The following is a 25124-nucleotide window of genomic DNA, read 5'->3' as shown; positions in this document are numbered from 1 at the left end:
GAAGAAAAGGTTAAGGTTAGCTATCAGCAGTGCAAATAGTTTGGGTATAGTCTACTTCCAGACTCTTTTGAAGATTCATAAGGCAAATAACCTAAGAGGTATTTTATATTTATATAAGAAATGAGCATATAAGAAAAAATTAATGATTAGGTAAGACAATTTTGATTCTGAACGTCCAGCAGAGTGTTTGACTACAATTTCCCACAGTTTGTACACATTGTTATGTAATGCAAGTCTACCAGACTTTACCCTTATTCCAGTTATTGTGATTACTATTCACTTCCATAAATGGAAACATCATTGTTAAGATCTTACTTACAGGTATTCCTGGAACTCCTGGAGGTCCCACTGATCCCTGGTCACCCTAAAAAAGACACACTACATTGCAGTATTTCCATAGTATTTCTCTTGAGAAAATCCAATATCTGTTAAGAAGGCTTAATGAATTCACACAGCAATTCAGGAAACACTTCCCACACATTATATGATCTCTTATTTATATGGGAAGCACTATCTGAAACATCCTTCATTCTATTAAAATCAAAAGAATCTATTTGGATTTCTCCTTTGCTTCTGTCTCCTGAAATGATCATAAACATCTAGTTACTTCTATTGAGCATGAATGATTCTCATCTCAGTTCTTGTTTCTGGTGTAAATTCTAGAGAATAGCTTAGAGGAGGAGGCATACATACATGTAAACTATATGTATGTATGTCACAATTATTTTGCCATATGCAACTGGAAAACAAAGAAATGAAGTTTTCTGACTGGTGGACTAACAATACTGGAAAACTGGAAAAAACAGGGTAGCTTATAGCCAGGGGTAATGACCATTATTTTGATAACAGTAATAATATAGTGGGAATATTCAAAATATTTCATCATACAGTTAATTCTGTTTTAATCTCCTTTTTGTCATTTATTAACCTCACTGCATGGATAGCACATTCTCTTTTCCTATATTTTTTATTTCTATTACAATTAAGGCAATTTCAATTCCCTGCCAACTTGGTTTTTAGAGAACATAATAGAGGAGCCTATTGAAATGAAGTTAGTTGTATGTAAATTATTCCTGGAAAATATTAAGAGTCCACTACGGTAGTAATAAAACTTCTACTGTCCTGGCCACTCCTGCCAAATATGCTATATTATCTAATGTAGAGTATAGAATACTCTAATAAACCAATTGTCTGATTTGTTTCTCACATTCATCACAGTCTAATCAGTTGCTCAATAACACTCACAGACAATATAGAAAGATAATTTGGAAAGATTAGGAAAGCAAAATTTATACAGGTTAAATCTGTATTTTGTAATAAATGGATAAGCAATCATATGCTTTGTCTTGGTGTTTTGGACTGTATGCTCTTAGCTATGGTGGTTTAGAACAAAGGTTTATGGTTAGTGGTTTATAAATCCAGCCAATATTTTTCATAAAACATGGTTAACTAAGCCATGATCTAATGCCATATGTAAAATCAAGTATAGTCTTTTCTTCGAGTCCCTTCTGGGAGAGGGGCGGTCTAGAAATCAAATAAAAGTTAAAGTTAAAGTTCTGCCACCCTAAATTTTATCTGAATTTATAGTACATTCCATTTAGATTCACAGGCCATAGTTGCCAGCCTGGTGCAAAGCATTGCCAAAAGTAATAACAGTTATTATCCAAGAATCATCAACCAATATTTTTGTTGTTGCATAGCAGGTTTTACTTCTACCTTCAACTTATTCTGTGAAATTGTCAGTAGGAAAATGCAATCAATTTTCCATATGTAATTTTGCAATTAAAATTATACCTTTTCTCCTGGTAGCCCTTCTAAACCTGGTAGTCCCATTGGGCCCGCTTCACCCTTGGAAAAACAAATAAAAAGACAATTGTTTCTGATTTCAACACCCTAAGTAAATAAAGCCAGATGTATTTCACAATCTGCTACTTGGAAATGACCATTTCCCCCCCCGCTGAGCATTTTAATAACTTGAAACTAAAAAGTGTTTTCAGATGCAATATTGTTTTCTGTGTGTTGTCTGGCAATACAGTATTTAGGTTACACAGGGGCATAATACTTGTGATTACATTCTCTTGCACAAATAAGAACTAATGGCCATTTTTAAAGGATCTGAACCTTGTACTAATTTGGTTTCCATCATCATATCTGATAAGACTTAATTGCATAGTGCAACTATATGTGCATAAAATGGTTCCTTTTATGAGGCCAGACTCTCTCTTTTAGCTTCATAAGTAAGCCAAATGGTCATTGTTGGCTTCTAGTTTTGAAACTGGACAAACGTCCACAAATCTCCTCTCCATCTTGACATACTGTTCTTTGGGGCCATTTGCTTACTCTCCCCTGCTGAAACTAACTATCCAGAGGGGGAGAAGAAGGTAAATGGAAACTGGAAATGGAAACTAATGACAAAAAACATCAGGGCACATTTTACAAATAAGAACTTATTTTACCCATTACATACCATGGCTCCAGTCTCCCCCTTTGGGCCCTGTAAGACAATAGGATACAGTACATCATTTATTTATGAGACTGATACTCCATGAGATTAATCCAATGATTTTATGGCCTTTTATCAGAATCAAGAATCTTCCACATGAATTAGCTCATGAAATGTGATTATTTGCTTTTTCTTAGGAGCCATCATTCCACAAATGTTCTGAGTCTAGGAAAAAAATGGTATTTGAAAAATAATCTGGGGAATGCCTTTATTTTCCATTTGCTATGAACTTTTATTCCTTAATATTTGCAGGGAATTACTTTGCAAGAAATAGAACATTACAGCAGATTATTTAATTATTTGTTTGTTTATTTATCATGTTTCTTATCCTTCCATCTCCCTCACTTATCATTTATCCACAAATAAAAAATTAACTCATGTTGATTTCATTCTATGAATAAAACTCATCCATCCACTGGGGTCAGGGTTGGGCAAGAAACCCTGTACATATATCTATTATTTTTAATAATGACACTTGAAATAAAAATAGATCTTTGCATCTTCATAAAATGAAATGTTTTATTTGGAAATAAACAATAACCAATTTTAAAAGCCCATTTTTTAATGGAAAGAATGAGGTTGGAGAAATTTGGACAGTTTCTTCAAATGGAATCAAGATTCTGAACTTCTGATATAATTTTCTGTAATCGTTTTGCACATTGATCTAAAATTCAGGGAGGGAATGTGACAAGAATCTTATTTTAAAAGAATTGTCAGAAAAGATATCGATGAATTACTCATTCTGGATACTAATGAGTCGGTTTAGCAATGAATAGGTTTGATCTCCAGGTAAGAATTTGCATATCTTAGCTACATCTGATAAATCATTTTTAACATATAATTTCAGAGAAACCTTAAAATACAATTCTTTATATGTTATTGCTCTGAATAAGTTATTTTAAAAGGGAAACATATTTACATTTGCATCTTCCATTTAATATTTCTATAATTCAATTTTCCTAATAAATGACTTTAATATATTGAAGAATATTATGTCAGTTTGCAGTGAAGTATTGAGTGTTCAATTTCTCAAAAAATTAGTTAAATAGCCTAGCTGCACTTTGAAATCACTGATAATAAACTTATATGCCTTTCCGTAACTAAATATTGATCAAAGCCATTTTTCATTTCAAAAGTATGTGTCAAAATATTTCCCAAAGCAGCCACTCATAGTAAACAATAAGAAAACCAACTCTTGAGAATATTTTCTTGACAGGCCTGGCTTTTATATAGATCATAATATTTATTATTCTTTGTAGAAACATCTTCACTGCTGTACTCAACTATTCTTATCATGCTTATGCTTTTCTTTCTTTTGAAATAAATCCTTATTTATTTTACTGTCATCAACAAATCTAAACTATTTTACTAAAAACATATATTTACTACTATTCATCATCTAATATATCTAAAAATATGTGTTTATCTTTTCAATTAATTGATCTCATATATATGTAATTGGTTGGAAAACAATGTCATTAAAGAAATATTTGGAAACTGTTTACAATCACCTCAGTATATATCAGAAAATTACATTTTCTCCTATAATTGTGTCAATTTTTTACAGGTTGATAAGAAACAAGAAGTGATTCTAGAGGGATATTTTTGACCAGATTCCAATTTGATTTTTCATTTCATTCCTTTTTTTTAAGTGATAAAAGTCTGGAGATTTGTTAGCTAACTTATCACAGTTGTCAAGGGCTGTTTACTGTGGGGGGACCGGGTGGTTGTTCCAAACAAACTGAGAAAGGCAGTATTGGAGGCATTACATATGGGGCATCCTGGCATCGTCAGGATGAAGTCCTTGGCTAGGAGTTACATCTGGTGGCCTAACATGGACAGGGAGATAGAAGAGTGGGTGGCCACTTGCACTCCGTGTCAGGAATCCAGACCAGCTCCCCCAGAGGCGCCCGCTCAGGAGTGGGAGCACCCTCAGGCACCCTGGTCTAGGGTGCACATTGACTTTGCAGGCCCTGTTCATGGCCAAACATTCCTAATAGTTCCTAATAGTTGTGGACGCATATTCGAAATGGTTAGAGGTAGCTCTGATGACCTCTACCATGGCAGAGGCGGTCATCAAGGTACTACGGAGACTTTTCTCCACGCATGGCCTGCCCGATGTCTTGGTCTCAGACAATGGGCCCCAATTCATGGCCATGCAACTTAGCTAGCCAGGGAATTCAGCATGCCCTAGTCGCGCCATTCCACCCGGCCTCCAATGGTCAGGCGGAGAGAATGGTGTGATCGGCTAAAGAGGCCCTTGCCAGAATGGGCCCGGGTGATTGGCAAACACGGGTTGATCACTATTTACTAATCCAACACATTACGCCAAGCACCACCACGGGGAGAAGCCCCTCCGAGCTTCTCATGGGTCACTGTCTAAGGTCCCACTTAGACCGGCTACACCCAAACTACTCTGCCACATCGCCCCCAGACTCCACAAGCAAGATTCGAAACTTTAGCATAGGGGATTCAGTATACGCCCACAACTATGCCAGGGGAACTCTGTGGATCCCTGTCACGGAAATAGGCATCACCGGGCCTCGCTCTTATTTATTAGAGCTGGAGGATGGTAGAAATTGGAGGAGGCATATTGACCAACTCTGTGATCACCACTCCCACTCCAATCTTAGGGCACCAGACGAAATTACGGAACAAAGCAGCCAAGGCCCTACCCAAAAGGAGCAAACATTCACTCCTTCCACAGCCAGCTCAAACCCGCAAGGTCTGGAAAACTTATCTGAGTTTGTTGCAGGCCCACAGGGAGCTCCAAGTGAGCAAAGCCAGGGAACTCCAGCCGTGGCCTGGGGTAAATTCCAGCAGGTTCCACAGAGTGGAGCTGGGGAGCAGACAGGTCATCCTATCTACCTGAAGAACTGGTTCCAAATGAACTGCGCAGGTCTGGTAGAGCAAAACAAAGACCCGCCTACCTCAAAGACTATGTGACCAATAAGAACATCCCAACCAAGAGGGGAGGGGTGTTAGATATTAACACTAGCTACCATGGTTTCCACTCTGGTCCTCTGTTCCGGGGGGAACAGAGGTTTAATCTGATTGGCCAAGAGGTCTGACAGCTAGCTCCCTATAAAAGGAGAGCTGTCAGACTGAACAGTCGCTGGATTGTAGATACTTGACTGTTATAATAAAGAGCTGTTGTTGCGTTAAGCCTGAGTATGCCTTCTCATTGCCCTATCTAACAGAAAAAGACACCAAAATGAGGTGGAATCTAGGTACTAGTGAATATTAGTACTATGCAAAATGCTATTCTTTTTCTTATCAGTCCCGTTTCTGGATCGAAACAAGAAAGTGTTGTAACTTCTGCAAAATTGGAAGTATATTCATGTATAATAAATATCAAACAATAATAATAATACCATACTTACAGGAGGCCCAGGGGGACCAGCATAACCAGTATTTCCCTGCAAAGGAAAAAAGACATCACATTATATTAAAATTTAAATCTTGTAAAGTGACTTATAGTTAGCTTAGTGCCATTGGTCTTACTTTTTTAAATTGAACTTTTGTGGATTAAGAGACTTTGTTTTATATTATGGAATACTATATGTTTTCGATGTAATAGGTAGATACAGTAGTTTAGATGTAAAAGGTAGATCTTAGAAGATCTGCATTGATTTTTTTAAAAAATGTAAATTATTAAAACTGATTGTTTTCCCATTTTGCTATTTTTAATCAATAAAAACAAGATGCACATTCAACAAATAAAAAAATGTTTTCCATGCTACGAAATACCTGTAGTTTATATAAGCTGCTCATCCCACTACTTTCAGTATATGGCATACCCTGAAGAAAAAAAATAAAAAGAATATATTAATGAGAAACGTTAAAACTCAGAATAAGTCCCAATGCCTTCTAAGATATCACCACTATATATCCTTTATCTGAAGCAACAATTTTTGCTTTAGAAATTCTCCTAAACCAAAAAGCAGGATCTGCAAGATCAACCTGTAGGTTCCCTTCTGTTCCTAGGTCACCTTCCTCCCATTGTCTATTTTCTCCAGGGCAGAGTAAATTATGAGGGATGATAGAAGGCAGAATGACAATGGCTCGCACTTAGATGGCCTTCCACTTGACCATGTAAAAAGCAATGTCTTAAAGCAGTTGTTAAGATTGACATCTCCGCCCCCAAAGCCTTTTTTTATATGCAGTAGCAGATTGAAAAATATAATCCAAATATTTTCAAAGACCATTACTGAATAATATTTCTCTGTTTGTTGCTGTATAGAACGAAGGTCTCCGTGAAGAATGAGAGGGAAGAACTTCCATGCTTTGACTCCATGGACTATTTTTCTCCAGGAAAATATTGTTTCCGCTTAACAGAAACAGATCATGTTAAGGCCAGGCGCGTCTCTAGGAATAAAGGGACTGACAATATTTGATCTATTGAAGCTGTTAGGAAATTAATTCTAATCCTGGATTAGGTTCACTCCTTCCCTGCTACAGACTTTTCCTGACGATATATTGCCCTAACTTTGGGAATCTATTCCACCAAAATCATATTATGAAATATTTTAGGACTTTAGTCATTTGTAAGAGAATTCAAATTACTTACAGGTGGTCCAGGCGTCCCAGGAGCACCGTCATTTCCCTATACCAAAAAAGAATAACACTCTGAAAAGACCTGTTCCACAGAGAACAATAAGATTTTACAGAATATATACTGATAATACTTGCATTTAAAATGTGTAGCACAAAATAAATAATATTGAGAATTGCTAGAGCTCTTTCACATAAAAATGTTTTTAAATGCTACCTTCTATCTCAGTGGTAATTCCAAAAGTTCTCTGCACTTCAACTTAATGACTAAGAAATATTCTAATCTAACCATGGTGACAATTACCATGCAATTTAAAAACTTAATTCTATTTTTTTACTTTCAGTTTTTAAAATCTATTCAAAAGAAAAAGACCAAATCAACGTTCTTGATGTGAGTGCTGTAAAATACTTCACTGTGTAACTACTTCACTGTGGGATGTTAATAAAGTTGAGAAAAATGGAGATATTTTATTGAAGTTAAAAATATTTTTCTAAATAACTGCCACCAGTTCCCTGTGACAAATTGTCTCTACAATGTAAAAAACCTTATGACAAATTGCAATATATAAATTTAGAATATAAATTTTAAAACGAAAAGAAAGTGCATTCTGTCTTAAAAGATGGCATTGAAGGTGATCAATCTGTACTATCAAACAAATTGCTGTAGCAGGAGGCACTCATTCTCAGATGAAGAACATTAAACCACAGATGGGTTACGAGAGTCTTGAGAATGCTGTTGACGTCGAAGCTCTTAGAACATTTCAAAACCATTTTTTTAAATGAACTCATCTATTCTTAGTACACTTCAGAGACATTATGTAAACATATTTAAGAAGTCAGTTTTGGGGTTTACATGTTGATAAATGACCACATTTAGAGGCATAAACTTTCAGCAAAAAGATGAGATCAGAAGTACTACAATTTCTGCTTCCGGTTCCGACTGCGGTTCACGACGGGCAAGTTTTGCTTGCCCCGTGCACTCCTGGTGGGCTCCCCTTTGATTGGGGGGGCACAGGACGCCATGGAGGGGCTCCTGCCGAGGGGGCGGTGTAGCGGGGGATCTTCTGTGTTGGCGGCGGCCGGGGGGGGCCCGCATCACCCTAGGCACCGGGAGGCAAGAGGGGAGGTGCTGCGGCATCTTCGCGTTGAGGCAGCCAGATGAAACTCGAGATTTGAAGAATGCGGTGAGATGGAGATTCCCCCCGTTCCCTTTGATGATTGAATGAAAATAAACAGACTGTCAGCTATTTGGAAAGATCTTCAATTCGTGGCTGGGAAGTGTGATTGGAGGGAGGGGGATTTCCCCCCCCCCTTGGACAAGCGGCTTGAAACTGTTTTGCTCCCTGCCCCAGAAGAGGAGGAGGGGGGGAGCCTTGGAATGGAATCACCCTCGTAGCTAAAAGCAGATTTCCTTTACTGCAATTGTGAAATGAGGTGATGATCTGTTGTACTTTGAAAACTTTGAAAACTTTTGCCTTGGGATCCCGGAGCTGGCAGGGCAAGATGGCACACTTCCATTGTCTTTATGTACTTTGAAATTTGACTCCACCTACAGAAGTTGCTGGCATTTTGTCTTTGTCTCGGTGGCACTCAGAGAAGTCTCGTGTTACATCTTAATCTGGACTTGGAACAAAGGACTTTATTGCTTTATTACCTAGGTCCCTATTTGTCTGGGCTCCTCTGCCTCGCGATCTCTCTCGGCTAACCACCTCCTCAGTTGCTCTTTTTCTGTATTGACATTTTCATCTCTGAGCTCTGATTACCACAATGCCACCCAAAAGACCACCACCGGGGAAGCCTGGATTTGCGGGCTCCTCCCCAACATCCTCAACGTCCAGCCCCAGCGGACAACAGACACTAACTTCCCTGTTCCAGCCCAAGCCCTCTGAAGTGGACTTTCAACAGATGTTTGAACAACTCTTAAAGGGGCAGGAGGAATTAAAAAATCAACTGAAAGAAATGAATGAGCAGATCAGAGAGAATAAAGACCATGTGACCCAAAATTCACAGAGACTGGAACTTTTGGAGGAGGGAATGGCTGAGATGAGAAGAGAGGTAAAGGGAGTGCAGAAAGGAAATCAAGAACTGGAGAACCACCAGATAAAAACGAAATTTGAACGAATGTCCTTCTTTCTTAGGTTTCAATGTAATTGAGGTTGATGATGAAAACTTGAGGGATATTATGGCAAATTTTTCGGCTGAATTTATTGGAAAAGACAGACAACAGATGGGGTGGGACATGGACCTGGTTTATAGAGTAAACTCAACATATGCTAGAACACACAATGTCCCAAGGGAGGTACACATCAAATTTCTTAGAAAGACCACAAGAGATGAGATTCTGAGTGCACAAAGGGGGCAAACATTAAAATATAAGGATAGAGAAATAGCCATTCTGAAACAGATCCCAAAGAAAGTTAGAGATAAAAGAAAAAAATATTCGCTCTTAGCGAATAAATTATACTAGAAAGGGGTGTGGTTTCGATGGCTGTTGCCAGAAGGTATGCTAATATTCTGGGAGGACACGAGAGTTAGAATCAACACGACCACTGAGGCTGAGGCCTTTATGGAAAAAAATAAAGTCCTCCTAGATAAATCTAATGACACTACACCGGACTTACAGGACACGGGAGGTGCCGGAGCCCTGCCAGGGGGTGGGGGGGAGAAGAGGCAACATTGAGAAAACTCAGATCACAAAAATGAACTTGAAAATCTGTGTGATATAAAATGATTGAAATTATCTTAAGATAAAAGTTTATTGCTGACAAAATAGTACTTAGTAATAACAAACTAATGTATTAGTAAATGAAAGTTATGAGAATGGGGGGGAAGGGCCATTTCCTGCATAATGTAACTGTCAAAATTTGTACTTCATCCATTACCCCTTTCCTTGAATATTTTGTTTTAAAAACCAATAAAATTTTGTTTAAAAAAAAAAGAAGTACTACAATTTCTGCTATCAGGCACAATCAATGTTTGGGCCCATATTTATTGAGGGTCAAGTACAAAGAACTTTTGGAATTACCACTGAGATGAGAGATAGCATTTTAAAATATTTCTATGTGAAAGAGCTCTAACAAATGTAGTTATTATTTTCTTTGTATTGCTATGCAAACTATGCAAACCACAAATCTTTGAATTTCCATAAAATGAAAGATTCAATCTCAATAAAGTTAAAGAGTGCACCTGGAATTCTTTATTTAACTAAGAAGAAATTAAGTAGAAACAATACAAATGGTTTTAAAAGGGTACACGTGTACTGTGAAGAGTAGCAGACCTTCTCGCCTTTTGTTCCTGGTGAACCAGGATGTCCAGGTCTTCCTATTGAGCCCTGTAAAACAAAGAAATTACATAAACCAAAATAATTTAATGTCATAACATTCAGAGTTTGAAAGCTGTGCTTTTGGAAGGTAGTCTTAAAACAGATGATTTTTGTGCAATTATTTATTTAAACATGTTTAAATGTCAGGTGAAATAAACCAAAACCAACATTGTAGAGAAACTCATCAAGTAAACCTTCTATCTGAAGGAAAGCAAATCCTAATATTACATTAACATCATCAGCACCCGACCTAGGAGTCACAGGGCAACATGTTTCTCAGTATTGGTATAATGTTTGAGAAGTTCCTATAAAGTCTATGCTACATTGCCTACATCATGGGTAGAACACAGAAAAAAATCCTCTCCACTTGATCTGAGGATATGTTTGATACAGCAGAAAACAGCCCTTCAAGTAATTTTTCCTAAACAAATGTCCAAATAAGTGCAAGTGCTACAGGATAAATGAAATGCCATCCAAGGATCATGTGCAAACATTTTTGGGACTACCTGAAGTTTCCAAACTTTCTTCCTGCTGCACTTCATCATATAACTAAAAAACACTGTATGCTTGAGGCAAAGTACTATACTGCATCTTATTGATGCTGTATGTCTTTGACATATTTTTAAAATGGAATGGCTGAAAATTGTTTTTTTGATGTCATTTCCTTTCTTTTCCTCAGCTTTGACAAATTATTTGCAATGATTCTATTTTAAAATAATGCAACTTTTAAAATATATAACAATGCATAGATGGCATTTAGCACTAGAGAGATAGCCAAAAATAGTGGGACTTCTATGTTGGAAGTATAGACACCAAGAAGGTGTCTAAACTAAGAAGGTTTACTATTTTACCAGGTATCTAAGTTAGCTTGAGGCTTTAAAAGAGTACTTTCATACTCCTTCCTTAATCAATTAACTCTTCTCAGATGCAGTACCCCTAAGTGACTGGCGTACTCAATTTGTTTTATATATACAAACAACTGTAGTGGATAGAGAATAATATAGAATATTACATGTACCTTTTGCAGATAATGCATTTCATACAACTCATCTCAGAGTAAGATTGACAATTCTACTAAAAGAGAATTAGGGATAAAACCACCATTTTATTGCAGTTACTGCAAAGCTTTTCAGCATTATTTTCTTCCAAGTTATTGTATTATTTGTTTAAATTCCAATACTCTCAACATGTTTAGGACTTATTAGATGTTCTTTTTATATTACAAAATAACATGGAAATCTTTTGCCCATATCTTCTTTTTAGATGTTATTAACCACTCTACATTCCTAGAACTTCCTACTGATCTCCACTGAAGTATTAACCAGATCTGACCCTGCTTAGCAGGGCATCAACTAAGGTATTTCCGTTTGCTGTAACCTATCAAGTACCATTACTTGCACTCAATTTTATAAATCATCTTTTCAAGTTGCATTAAGAAGAACATTGAGTGACAGCTGTCAAGTTATTACGCTGCAATATTTCACTGGCAAATATAAAAGCAAATACTTACAGAAGATCCTGGTGGTCCTGCCACACCAGGTAGCCCTGGAATTCCTTGAAGGCCCTGAAATAAATCAAAATATGTGAATGGGAATATGTGAACTAAGCTTATGTGTATGTGATATTTGTTTAAACCATTGCCAAGAATCTTTAACTAAATGTATAGAAAACACAGTTATACAGTATAGCAGTAAATATTTTCTATACACAATTCGTTCAGATAAGTCAAAAATTATGCTAATATGTAAGAAGGTTCCTAAACACACATAGAAAAAAGCAGGTATTGATTCAAGTTTACAATAAAACTGAACATACAGTAAAAGTTAGAGAATATTGAAGTAACATTAAAAAAAATCTGGAAACAGACCATGTTTCTTGATACCATACTTTAATTCTCCCTTTCTGCCTGGGAAAAAAAACCCATTTCTAGAACCTGTATCCTCTCTCAAAATTCTCCTGTGAGGTTTATTCAAAGATCATTGGAACCAGAAACATTTTCAGATTGATTTAAAGTACAATCCTGCTTTGCTGATCTTGAAACTCTATTTCGTTCAGATACAATCTGCTGTCCTGGATGCAGGATTAATTTAGCCACTTGCCGTGCAATAGAATGTGAGAACCATTGAAGAGTGCTAGATTGCCTAAGAAGCTTATCAGCTGTGCAGCAGTTTGACTCTTGCTCAGTAACTAAATGAGTCGGGGTAGCAACCTACCATCGAATAAAAGGATTTGCACTCATTCTGGAGCCTCTTAAAAAATCTAATTGCCAATTATAAACCAGCCCTTTTATTCGGATTTGCCTTTTGCTCATGGGTTCTGAAGAGTGAAGTATTGTTAAGAATTACTTGACATCAAGTGTCTTGATTTTCTGCTATTGCTGCTTCTTTTACTGCATTACAAAGAAACCTGTAAGGATACTGCGAGTCACCCAAATCAATAAATAATAATAATAATAATAATAAATTTGGATTTATTAGCCGCTCCCTTTCCAAGTAGGACTCGGGGCGGCGTACAATGGAGCATATAACATGAAACATATATAACAACACCAAACGTACATACATACACAACACACATACATACACGGAGGAGGAAGCAAATTACATCAATAGACAGTTAAAAATCTGCTTTAAAATACCCCAATTGTAAAAACCCAATAAAATTAATATTTAAGAACAATTTAAAAACAGTTTGGAGGAATGGGAAAATTACGATTGCGATTGAGCCAGGCCGGATAATTGAAAGAGGTGGGTCTTCAGCTGTACACGGAAGGAGCGGAGATCGGAAATCATCCTGATGTCACGGGGGAGGTCATTCCATAGGGCTGGGCCCATCACAGAGAAGGCTCTGCTCCTGGGTGTCGCCCCCCGGCACTGTTTGGCGGACGGCACCCGGAGAAGTCCCTCTCTGTGTGAGCGAATTGGTCGTAGGGATGTGTGGGGCAGGATGCGATCCTGCATATAACTAGGCCCTGTGCCATGGAGCGCTTTAAAGATCATAATCAAAACCTTGAAACGCACTCGGTAGACCACAGGCAGCCAGTGCAGCTCGCGCAGGAGAGGTGTTACAGGGGAGTATCTAGTCCTCCCCATAATCACCCGCGCGGCCGCGTTCTGGACCAATTGTAGTCTCCGAGTGCATCTCAAGGGAAGCCCCATGTAGAGAGCATTGCAGTAATCCAGGCGAGACGTCACTAGCGCATGGGTGACTGTGCGTAGGGCATCCCGGTCCAATAAGGGGCGCAATTGGCGCATCAGGCGAACCTGATGGAACGCCCCCCTTGCCACGGCTGTTACATGGTTATCCATGGACAGCCGGGTATCCAGGAGGACGCCCAAATTGCGCACCTGTTCCATGGGGGCTAGTTGGACGCCCCCGATGGCCAGAGATGGAAGCACCTGGTTGAACCGGGAGGCCGGAAGCCACAGCCACTCCGTCTTGGAAGGGTTGAGTTTTAGTCGGTTGCCATCCATCCAGACCCGTACGGCCTCCAGACACCGGGACATCATTTCGACGGCCTCATTGGGGTGGTTCGGAGTGGAAATGTATAGCTGAGTATCATCAGCATACAGATGATATCCCACTCCAAAACCACGGATGATCTCGCCCAGGCAAGCAAATATAATTGCTTGCCTGTGGTGAATTTGGAATAATTCTGCCTATTTTATTGAACAGGTTTCCGAGTTAGGCTTCTGCTATATTAATGCCATATTGCTATTTTTTTATTTTATTTTAATCTTTGCTAATAGACATGGGAGCATAAGGCATTGATAGTTGTATACAGATGGAGCTGTATTTAAGCCTCTGCCTATTTTTTTTAAAATCAATAAATATAGTATCTCCCCAAAGCAAATGTATTATGGTAAGCTATTTGTCAAGGTATACATGATTAATTCTTGTATGAGGACCCAGATTATTGGGGGCAATATGCTGACTTTGTAAACTGCTTGGAGAGGGCTGTAAAAGCACTGTGAAGCGGTACATAAGTCCAAGTGCTATTGCTATTCAGCTACCAAGTAGAGAAATGGCCAATTACACAATGTTGCAACACCCACTATCTATGGTATGTTTTCTCTTTTATAGTTAGAGGAGAAACAGGTGGCAAACAGAACGAGGTAGGGGGGAAAAGAGGACGAAAAGGAAAGAAAGAAAGAAAGAAAGAAAGAAAGAAAGAAAGAAAGGGAGAGAATAAAATGAAGAGAAAGACAGGCCGATGGAATAAAGGCAGAAAAAAATGGAACAAGATTTATGGAGAAGAAGAAAAGTAAGGGATGTTTTAATCAACTGAAATCAAGAAATAACCTTTCATTTAAGTTTCCTAATTTAAAAATGTTTCTGCGGAAAAAACACCTTCTCATTAAAAATCCCTTTATCCCAAAGATCCTTAGTCATGTGGGAATCTATGAACCTGCAGTCATATTTTTTTAGGCAGAGGAGATTTTTTGCCTTCGGTAATATGAATAAGAAAAATCTTTTTTTTTTTTTTTTTTTGCAGGAGGCGGGGGAAACATGAAGTAAATTCACTTAGTGAGGAACGGATGGTGAAGAAATGCTTTCTCTATGGCAAAAATGTCTTGCTTTCTAGGGCTGTAGTGTAGTTAATAGATCTGGCCCTGACAACAATGAGGCTTGTTAAATCAAGTGCCTGAAAGCCTAGATTGAAGATTTGGAACGTGACAAGGGTAACACAAATAGGAAAACTGTTCTTGTTATAGCAGGAGTAGATCTTCATACCTCGTCGCCTTTCTCTCCCAGAAGACCAGGAAATCCACGTTCCCCTTTGCTCCCCTTGGGACAAAGAAAATAGACATTGCCTGGTTTATAAAACACATTTATCAAAGGAAGCAGTTTCAAGTAATGGATGCCAAAATAGCACCGCAGAGGTTGTAACGTATTCCTTGTTCTTTAACTCTAACAACTGCATCATCAATGATGGTTTAAATGCATATAAACATTTACACAGTTAACTTTGTAATCCAATGCACACTTGGAGTTGAATCCTACTAAATTCAAGAGAACTGTTTAATTTTCATTGAACTGCAGTATTGATGCCGAATGACAGAGTAAGAGAGATCACTTTGTATATATGAATCCGCTCGTGAAAAATTTTCAAGATAATTTTGTACAGGAATTCCCCTTGGCACTTCATTGTTCCCGCATTTTTTGTAAAATGCAACATTAAGTATGAAGTAAATTTTAAAAAAATATCATTTGTCCATGATAAATCAAGGGACCAGACTGAGGGGTCTAATCATATGAAAATGAGTCCAACAATAAGCTATTAGGATTACCACTATGGCAACCCAGAGAACTCTTGTGCAGCTCTGACATTATTTTGAAATCAGATCAAAGTGTAAAATCTGTGATCTAGCAAAGTCTATTGCCTTGCCCAGATTCCTTTTCTTACAATGTTTCCTTCATAAATTCTGCTCCTGTGCAACCATCGCTGTAATTAAAAGCTTCTATGCCATTTCCAGAAGAGCTGATCAACTAGAACTGGTCATTTATTCTGAGGGGGGGTGTGCAGGAATGTGAGATGCACATAGTCTTTTAATCTGCCAAAATGTTGATTATTTCTGATAGTGATAACAATGTACTTACAACTTAAAAAAGCAACAACCCTGCATGTATAATTAAATAAAATCCATAAATGAGCAAACATTTTAAAAAGCTCACATGAGGAACTCACCTTTGACCCTTCTCTTCCTGGGATTCCTGGGGGACCTCTTGGACCAGGATCTCCCTTAATGGCACAAAGACAATGGTAGTTTTTTTTAAAAGTAGCCTTGGAGAATGTATTCACACAGGAAATAATACTAGATACGCCTTCCTGACTTCAAGATCTTGCCTATGATAGGTCTGCAGCATTGCATTTTCTCCTCTGAGAAAAACATTCTGATCAAAATATCAAAAGATTTGGTGATTATTCTTCTAAGATAGATATTGACAAGGTGAAGCAGAGCTTAAGGTAGCATTGCTTTATTTTGGATTTTTGTTTATGAAGTGATAAATAGAATAATAGTATTGAATGTTAAACTTAAGAACTATTTGTAAGCAGGGGTCTTCTTTACTCAGGGAGCTTCTGTAAAAGTTGCTAAAACAAAACTTTAGATTTAAGATTTTTTTAGATAAGATATTTAGATAAGATTTTGAAAATGCATGGATGTTATACATGCAGAAAAAAAGCATTAGTCATTTTACATTTGTGTAAAAGAAATATAACCCTTCAGTTTGGTGTAACGGTTAAGGCATCAGGCTACAAACTGAGAGAATGTGAGGCACAAAGACAGCTAGGTGACCTTGGGCCAGTCATTTTCTTTCAGGGTCACTGAGAATTGGCCATGATTGAACGGAAGGGAGGGGGGACAAAGTCATCCTCCAAACAGCAGAGGCATTAAAACCCAAAAGCACATGAAACTCCTTATCCTAAATAATAAACTCTGGGTTGACTTACCATTCATGGTTAATAAAAATTGTGGATGGTAAATTATGAATAATCTTCCATTGCCTCTAATCATCATGCCATCTATATGGCTAGGAAGCCAGTGCATGCTGAAGACTGATAAGACTGAAAGGATCCAAACCACCAAGCCTATGAAAATGTGTTTTTAAAAAATGGGATGGAGTGTCTACAAAAAAAAACAATTACCTTTAATAAAGAACTTATATCACCAAGGAGAGGAAGAGCAACCTGTAATTAAACACACTGTTAGATTGCTGCTTACATGATCCCAAAACACATTATTTTTTTCCTTACTGGATTTGTTTATTCCACCTACCCAGATAAACAGTGTACGATACTTGTATTAAAAAATAGCACTGTTTTAAAAGTTAATAAGGTATGCAGTTTATCCCTATTTTTGACACTGAGAGAGATGATCAATAATTGCAGAAAGCAACCTGAATTTAACCTGGCATTATATAATTTGTTGTGAGATTTTATTGTTATTTAAATTGATTATTTTCTTTTAATGCTGCTTTTCAGAAGTCTATTGTTGATTTTATGGGCCAAACTGAATAACTTAGGGGAAGTATCTAGCAAAGTAATTCAGTTGCTAGATAATGCTCTTCATAATTAGCTAGAATCATGACATTAGAGATGGAGGGGTAAAACAGCAGTGTCCCCAAGGAGGCTGGCTTTCAAACATCCACTAAATTTTTATAAAACCAAAAAATTGTGCCCAAGGGAAAAAAGAAAAAGAGAAATGAATGCTAATTGCTAAGCTCTATTCTTTGCAATTTGACCTGGATGATTGAGAATCTCCATAGACTGAAGCCTTATGAATGATGGGATATAGTAGGGTTGCCTATATTTATTTGTTTTGAAGTTTGTTGGCCATTCTTGTTTTTCCTTATATTCTCCTTTTCAATTTTTATATCTAAAGGTTTAGCTTTTTTAGTCTAATAAGTGAGCTTCTTACTAAAACTATTCCCATGGCAGGACACACAGCTTCCCTTTATGCTTCCAACTTCTGAAGCCCAGCATTGCTACTTTTCTTTCTGTTTTATCAGGACTGAGCCTGTGGGGATAAATCCTTGGTGAAAGGGAAGATCTCTACAATTGGACTATCTTAGCAGAAGGTTCAGTTCTACTGGCGGCACTTTATGATAATTATTTTTTTAATAGAGGAAACCTTGGAAGAGATATCGGTAAGGGAGAGTTTACATTAGATAACATTCCCCCCCCAAAAAACTAGGAAGAGGGTTGCAGAGAGGTTGAGGAAGAAATTTAGTCTTAAATTCTTTACATTTTCCAATTTCTCTTTCTAACCCAAACCTGAATTATTCCAAACCCCTCTCAGTTCTTTGGGAGGATTTGAGACAAGGAATTTGACATTCTGCATAGCACTAATTCTTGTAGTTGTTCATATAACATATCCAAGAGACCTTTAAAAGACGAGTTATGGGGGTTAGCTCAGTTTATATCTTTTCTAACAATGTAGGGGTCATTTAAGGAATTGATTCAAAGATAATTTCAACTCTTCAAATGCAAGTAATTGACTTCAAATATATATATACAGGTAGTACTCAACTTACAACCACAATTGAGCCCAACTTTCTGCTGCTAAGTGAGACAGTTACTAAGTTAATTTTGCCCCATTTTATGTTCTTTTTTGCCAGTTGTTAAGTGAATCTCTGTAGTTATTAAATTAGTAATGCAGTTGTTAAGTGAATCTGGCTTTCCCATTGACTTTGCTTATCAGAAAGTTACAAAAAGTGATCGCATGACCCTGGGACATTGCAACTACAATGGTCATAAAATGAGTCAGTTGCCAAGCATCTGAATTGTGATCACATGACCATGGGGTTGCTGCAATGGTTTTAAATGGTTGTAAATGTGAATAATGGTCATAGGTCACTTTTTTCAGTGCCATTTTAACTTTGAATGGTCACTAAATGAACTGTTGCAACTCAAGGCCTATTTGTATTCAAATTTTAGTGATTTTATATACATTTGCCTTCAGTGTAAGAGAGTCGAGTTAGTTTATATACATACTGGGTCACCTGGAGGGCCTGGGATTCCTGGCTTTCCATCTCGACCTGGAATACCCTAAATGTACATAAAAACAGGGCAGGGTTTGTTGTTGTTGTATTGGTTTTGCTCAAGAAGATATTACTATCATATATTTATTAGTACTTACATCAACGCCAGGAGTTCCAGGAGTCCCAGGTAATCCAGGAAGGCCTCTTGGTCCCTGTGGAGGGAACATTTGAAGCATCAGGTATCAAGGAAGACTTTCACAATAAGCACAATGAAAGTATTGACCCAGCTTTCTTATGAAATAACTTACTTGGAATCCTGGTGTCCCAGGAGGCCCTTTAAGACCCTGAAAAACAAAGCAATGAGTGAATACAATTATCACCATCATCATCATTGTAAAAAAAAAATGGGGTTATTATTGGTGTTGAAAACTTGCCCAAGTAAAAAAAAAACCACCTGGATTTCAAAGAGAAAGAGTTGGACCTCATGTTTGATTATTCATCCGCACAAATGTATCACCTGAGGCTAAGATTCTTCTTAGCCAGATCTTTGATTTCAGCAGAATACGATATTGGAAATCATGATAGGAAGCTGGTTTCACCAGACAGATCATTGTTGAGCCTAGTTTAGTAGTACCATCCATCCAGATTGCTAGTTTCCCTCGGGGATCTTAGTATGGAGTTTTTCTTGCTCTACTTAGAGATTCTGTAAATCTTTGCAATGAGGTACTCTACTCTGATGACATGGCTCCTTGTAAGGGGGAGGGGTATTTTTTTTTAACATCCATCCATATCCATCCATCTATGCACTCCTTTCATACGTCATCCCTATTAACATTTTACTGTTGAATAAAGCTTCTCAAGATATTGGTCAAAGCCCACTGTGGGGTTATTAGCAACTTACAGGATGAATGATTAAATTCCACAGGCAAAGCAGGATAGCTATCAAAATACCTATATCTCAGGCCGTCTGTTAAAACCCATTGCTAGCAGTTTTTTAAAATTATTATTTACTCAGCTATTACTTATTTACGAGGGGAGGTTACAGAAATTCATCTTTTCTTTTGGGGGGTTCTGGAATTTAACAACCTTTTCTGAAGAGAGCAGTTTACTATCTGATTTAAGACTTAAGGTAAATGCAAAATGTAAAATATACAAAACATGACATTTATAACTTTATAAAATAACAGAGACTTCCTCCCCCCCCCCAACTATTCCTTTTCAAATGACATGCTTGGGAGAATAATGTTACCCAAAGGCATCTTTATCCCTAAGTATATATGTGCAGAACTGTGCTTCTGGCTTAGTTGTACTCTGGGAAGAGACAGGAACAATTGCCTTGCTAGGCAGCAATATATAATTCCTTTATCTCCATTCCCCTGACAGTCATAAAACCCTAACAGCAACAACTTTATTTAGCTATTCTATTTAGACATGCTAGCAAGTATAGTAGTGGGATCAACCAAGACACATTTTATCATTTCTTTACAAAGGAAAAGAAAAATACACACACACAATCATATATTACAGGTAGAGTCATCCATATTGCATCTATCAAGCAAATACAGAGCAACAACCATGTTAATAATAGGGTGAAAGGAGAACAAAACAAATTTTATACTTACAGGTAGTCCTGGGGTTCCATTCCCTGCTGACCCTATCTCTCCTGGAGGACCTTGCACTCCAGGGAGCCCTCTTTCTCCCTGATAAAAGAACAAACCTTTGTTTTTTAAAAAAATCTTCAAATCAAAGCATAACTCCAAACAATTAAAATACCGGATCAGAATAGGCTTTCCCTACCTTAGGCCCTCGTGGACCTATTGTCCCAGGAATGCCAGCCAGTCCCTAAAATAGGGGGAAAAAGATGAAGAGAGAAAGCTTTGTATATTAGGGCAGAATGAGGCCACACAAGCAATTCTGGATGCCCCAAGAAGGGTGAATGAAAATATTTTGCTTCATGAATTGTATTGGGTGCCAGATTGCTTTTGGGTCCAATTTAAGGAGTTGGTTGTGACCTATAAATCCCTACATGACATAGGGCCAGGCTACTTATAGAAATCGTCTTTTTTCCAATACATCAACCCATCCATCTGACAAACAAGGTATGTTGCAGAAGTTGTCAGTTAAATAACTTCAACTGGTAGGGTGTAAGAAGAGAGCTTTCTCTGCCCTTGCCTCTGCCATATGGAATATTCTCTCCCCGGAAGTGAGACAGGTCCCCAACTCTTATGGCCTTCCAGAAAGGAGTTAAAACATGGCTCTGCAGCCTCATTTGGGGAATTTATAGGAACACATAGTAGGGCTGGCTGGTGCCCTGAGAGCCTGCTTCACTTTTTGAACTAGTTTGTAACAGATTTTAATTATCCTTGCCTCCTTTTAAATTCTAAATTTTCTAATGTAAGTTTTATATGCTATTTTTATATTTTAACATTTATTGTACACTGCTCACAGACCCTCCCTGAGAAAGATGGGCAGTTCAAAAATGTGAAACAAACAAACAATAAAAATATTTTTGTGTAATTAGGAAATAATAAGAATTCTTATATTGACAGGGGGGAAAATCCAATTTAAGACACAGGTGTCCCATTTTGCAAAACCAAATAAGATATCTTATAATAATAATTATTTACTTCTATTTCAGTTTCGCAATAATTGATGAGATAATTATTTATGAGAAGTAACAAAAGGAATCATGGTGGGAGAAGACTCGAAATGTGTAGAACTGAATAGCTTGCAAAATTATCTGCAGCTGTTTGCCTCAGAGAGATCTTTTCAAAAGGTCATTACTTATGGCTCTGAGTTACACAAGCATATCTTTGAAAATACTCAGTGCTACATAAAAGAACAATGGGTATTGTGTTTATGGAAATTCTCAATCATCCAGGTCATGGTTATCCCAAAGGTGTTTTGGGACATCAAAAGATAATGCATGAAATGTTGTATGGACATGGTGGAAGAAAGGATGATTTGCAAGAATAGAAAGGTAAGGAGAGATATAATAAATAGTGTTGGTGAAAACTAGTTTTAGCTAGGTTTCTTTTTTCTTATGTCATGCTTTTGAATTCTTTGACATATTATTTCTTTTTCCTTTCTATACTCTACCTAACATTGCTTGCCCTGAATGAAATAGTATATGCAATGCTGGTAATTCCACTTGCGGTCGGAATTTTTCTTCTGTTGATCTCATAGTCTTTTCTGCAATAGAATACTTAATGGTACTTACTGGTTTTCCTGGAAGACTTAAACCTGGAAGCCCTGTATCACCTTTAGAACCTGGAGGCCCCGGTGGGCCTATAATTCCACCAGCATCTCCCTAAGTAATATAGATGAAAACAATGCTAATTTGATAGGAAGTTACAAGAGCCAGATTAATGAATCATATTTAAATTAACTGAATTATTTTATCTCCATATTCTTCCTGTGTTGTCAAACCACTTGTCAACATAGGTAGCCACTTTCTTAGCTATATTCTCAAGTAGCCTTAGTCAATTAATTTTTATATCATCCTTGTTGTTGGATCTAAACTAGTGGGATTGCTTGTTTTAGCAAGATTTTTTTTAAAAATCCATTCTAACTAGAAACTCTCAAAAAACAAAAGAACAAATCGCTGCTGAGACTCCAAATATTGCAATCGTTTTCTGGCTGCTTTTTGGCAAAAGGGGAGGGGAGATGACTATGCCTCGCTTTGCTGGAAAGTCCATTCCCAAAATGAATAAAGCTAAGACAAAGTGATGGCTGATACTAGACAAGAAGTAGATTTAATTTCAGTTGATAGAAAATCAACTTACAATAAATGTAATAATTTTATATTAATTTTATTGTAACCATTAAAATTACAGTATGATGGAAATTTTTGGAGTGCTCCTTTTAAACATATGGAGAACCGAATGAAGTCAGATATTACTTTTGCTCTCTTCAGTTGATAGGTACTAAACTAACCCAAAATTTACCGTTCAATTTGAAACATTGCCTCAGTTTAAAAATATTCATTGCAGTCATTTTTTTTTACAACAAATAAGATAGCAAAATATAGAATATTGAGCGTATCTGAGGTGGACAAGATAAAACCCATACAGTAACTGGAACAGATACATTGAAAATACATACAATTATTTGATATTGATTTAAAAATTACCTTTTCTCCTTTAATCCCTGGTTTTCCAGGTACTCCATGTTCTCCTAGTAAGCCCTAGTTAATTAAAAAGAGAAGTATATTGTCTTGGACTTTATAGTCAATTATCTATTAAAAGAGGAGTAATCCTGAAAAATACTTCTAATATATAGTGAACTTCACTAAAAATTTTCTTACTTGGAATGACGGGTAAAATTCAAAGAATATAAATTTTATTTAAAATATTTATGCTCTATAAAACAATGGAAGAAGAAGAATTATGTTTATTTGTGGCTTAGGAATATGGAAGATTAGCAAGACTGGTTTCCATGCATTTATATATTATGCAGCAAGGCAAATATAATTGTCTAGAGTACAGTATTTAAAGAGAAAAAGAATTTACTAAAAGATGGAAATCTGAGACAAGTAAAACATTAACTAATATTTAAGGTGTTTTCAGTAATTTTATCTTCTTTTTTCCTTTATTTTTGTATTTTTAAATAACAAATAGTTGAAATTTTAACACTAAGCTCAAAGATTTAAATTCATACTTATATTGTTAAAATAATATTATACTTAAATGTACTTTCTAATCAAAATATACTGAGTGTTAACTTTACAATCTTGGTAATTCCTTTGCCAACTTATTATCGTACTATAGAAAATTAATATTTTTATTGTTTTATTTTTGTTTGTTTACTCTTTCTTTTAAAATAGTACATTTAAGACAGATATAGCATAAAACGTAAGCACTAAATTATCTTTCCTTTTTTGCAGATGGTGCTAGATATTTCTGAGGCAAATGAATTGTTTAAGAAATTGTAATCTGATCTTGGTTTTATTAAAATGGTGATAAAATCAGATTTTGTTTATCTGACATAAATTTGTTTTTTAATTTGCTTTCAAAGCATGAGACAAAATTTTTAACCTTATGTATTTAAAGGTTTTAATGAAGGAAGCAGATATAATTGCATGACAAAAGTTTTTCAAGACAACTTTGCCTCAACCACATTGACATCATTACCTATTTTTATTTTCTTTTTATTTCTGTCCTTAAATAAAGGTCCATAAAACATGAAATAAATTAGAATATATCTAAATAAATGGTCCATTTTTTAGAGATCTATTCAGGTTTATATTAATACAGAGCTAGATAAAGTCATGAGAACAGATCTAAAGGCCAGATGAACCTAAGACTGAATTTGGCATGTCCATGCTGAATCCAATATCAAAAGAAAGATGCAGGTACATGAATTCAAGGATAATTATACATTTCAAATAAATAACACAGAGAGATGAAAAGCTTCAGTGTGGGAAATGAAAAATCTGAAAAAAAAACCCCACTGCAAAGACATCTTAGCAATGTGACTGCACAGAAAGGACCGAATATTTCAAAGTTATGTATTTAAGAAGCACTTTTTCATTTAACAGATAATGTGTAAAGGGAAAAAAATCTTGATAAGCGATATTAGAAATACAGAAGTAGGACATTTCAGAATTTGTCTACTGTTCCTGACAGAAGTAAGAATTGACCACATGGCTTGTGTTATTGGAGTAGTGAATAGGTAGTATATGAAAGGAAGTTGACCTGAAATGTTTGCATATACTTGTAGTTATATAAAATCAGTTTTAATTAATCACTAATGGATTAAGCCATTTAATATTGGTTTCCCCATCTGCCAGGCAACGAACTGTGGGTCTTAAGCAGCATTCAAGCCTCTAGCTGCATTATTCTGGAAAAAAAATGTTTTTTGAACCAAAGTGCTAATAAAAATATGCCAATTTAAATTTATACTGTAAATTCTTAAGATAATGATTAAGGCTGACCTTCTTAGTAACAGTACAAAGATGCAAAAATAGAATGGCATATTCATAACTACCCAGAGATATAAAGCTACTGAGGCCTTCTACAGTAACAATTTTACAGGGTCACCTAGCCATTGTTGTGGTGATATAAAGACTGTCTGCCTTGGTGATTTATTTCCACACTTGATGGGATGAGCGAAACCATAAATAGTTATCATGGAACACCTCAGTATGCCTGGTTCTAAATCTTTGCACATTGATTACTTCTCTCATATGCCTTGTAAAAAGAGATTACCAACAGTTTAATATTATTATTTCAATGATTAATATTTTACTTGAATAATTCT

The 25124-nt window shown here is 36.6% G+C and overlaps 1 protein-coding gene across 1 annotated transcript in view; it reads right to left on the bottom strand.

The window, feature by feature from the left end:
• The window catches only part of COL19A1 (collagen type XIX alpha 1 chain), a gene marked incomplete at its 3' end in the record, with an annotated part of 189016 nt that overhangs the window by 24629 nt on the left and 139263 nt on the right, over positions 1–25124 (bottom strand). The window contains exons 22-39 of the mRNA XM_081943886.1: positions 22996–23049; positions 22084–22173; positions 20661–20705; positions 20486–20563; positions 19172–19207; positions 19022–19075; positions 18877–18930; positions 17029–17070; positions 16069–16122; positions 15114–15167; positions 11890–11943; positions 10335–10388; positions 7074–7109; positions 6254–6304; positions 5887–5922; positions 2468–2494; positions 1795–1848; positions 320–364 (exon numbers count right to left, since the gene is read on the bottom strand). Of these exons, the coding sequence (XP_081800012.1) occupies positions 320–364; positions 1795–1848; positions 2468–2494; positions 5887–5922; positions 6254–6304; positions 7074–7109; positions 10335–10388; positions 11890–11943; positions 15114–15167; positions 16069–16122; positions 17029–17070; positions 18877–18930; positions 19022–19075; positions 19172–19207; positions 20486–20563; positions 20661–20705; positions 22084–22173; positions 22996–23049 (918 nt within the window). The remainder of the gene's footprint in view (positions 1–319; positions 365–1794; positions 1849–2467; positions 2495–5886; positions 5923–6253; positions 6305–7073; positions 7110–10334; positions 10389–11889; positions 11944–15113; positions 15168–16068; positions 16123–17028; positions 17071–18876; positions 18931–19021; positions 19076–19171; positions 19208–20485; positions 20564–20660; positions 20706–22083; positions 22174–22995; positions 23050–25124) is intronic.

The sequence above is a fragment of the Natrix helvetica genome, assembly GCF_964273705.1.
Source record: "Natrix helvetica genome assembly, chromosome: 2".
Taxonomy (NCBI): Eukaryota; Metazoa; Chordata; class Lepidosauria; order Squamata; family Natricidae; genus Natrix; species Natrix helvetica.
This window is presented reverse-complemented; position numbering and strand designations above follow the sequence as displayed.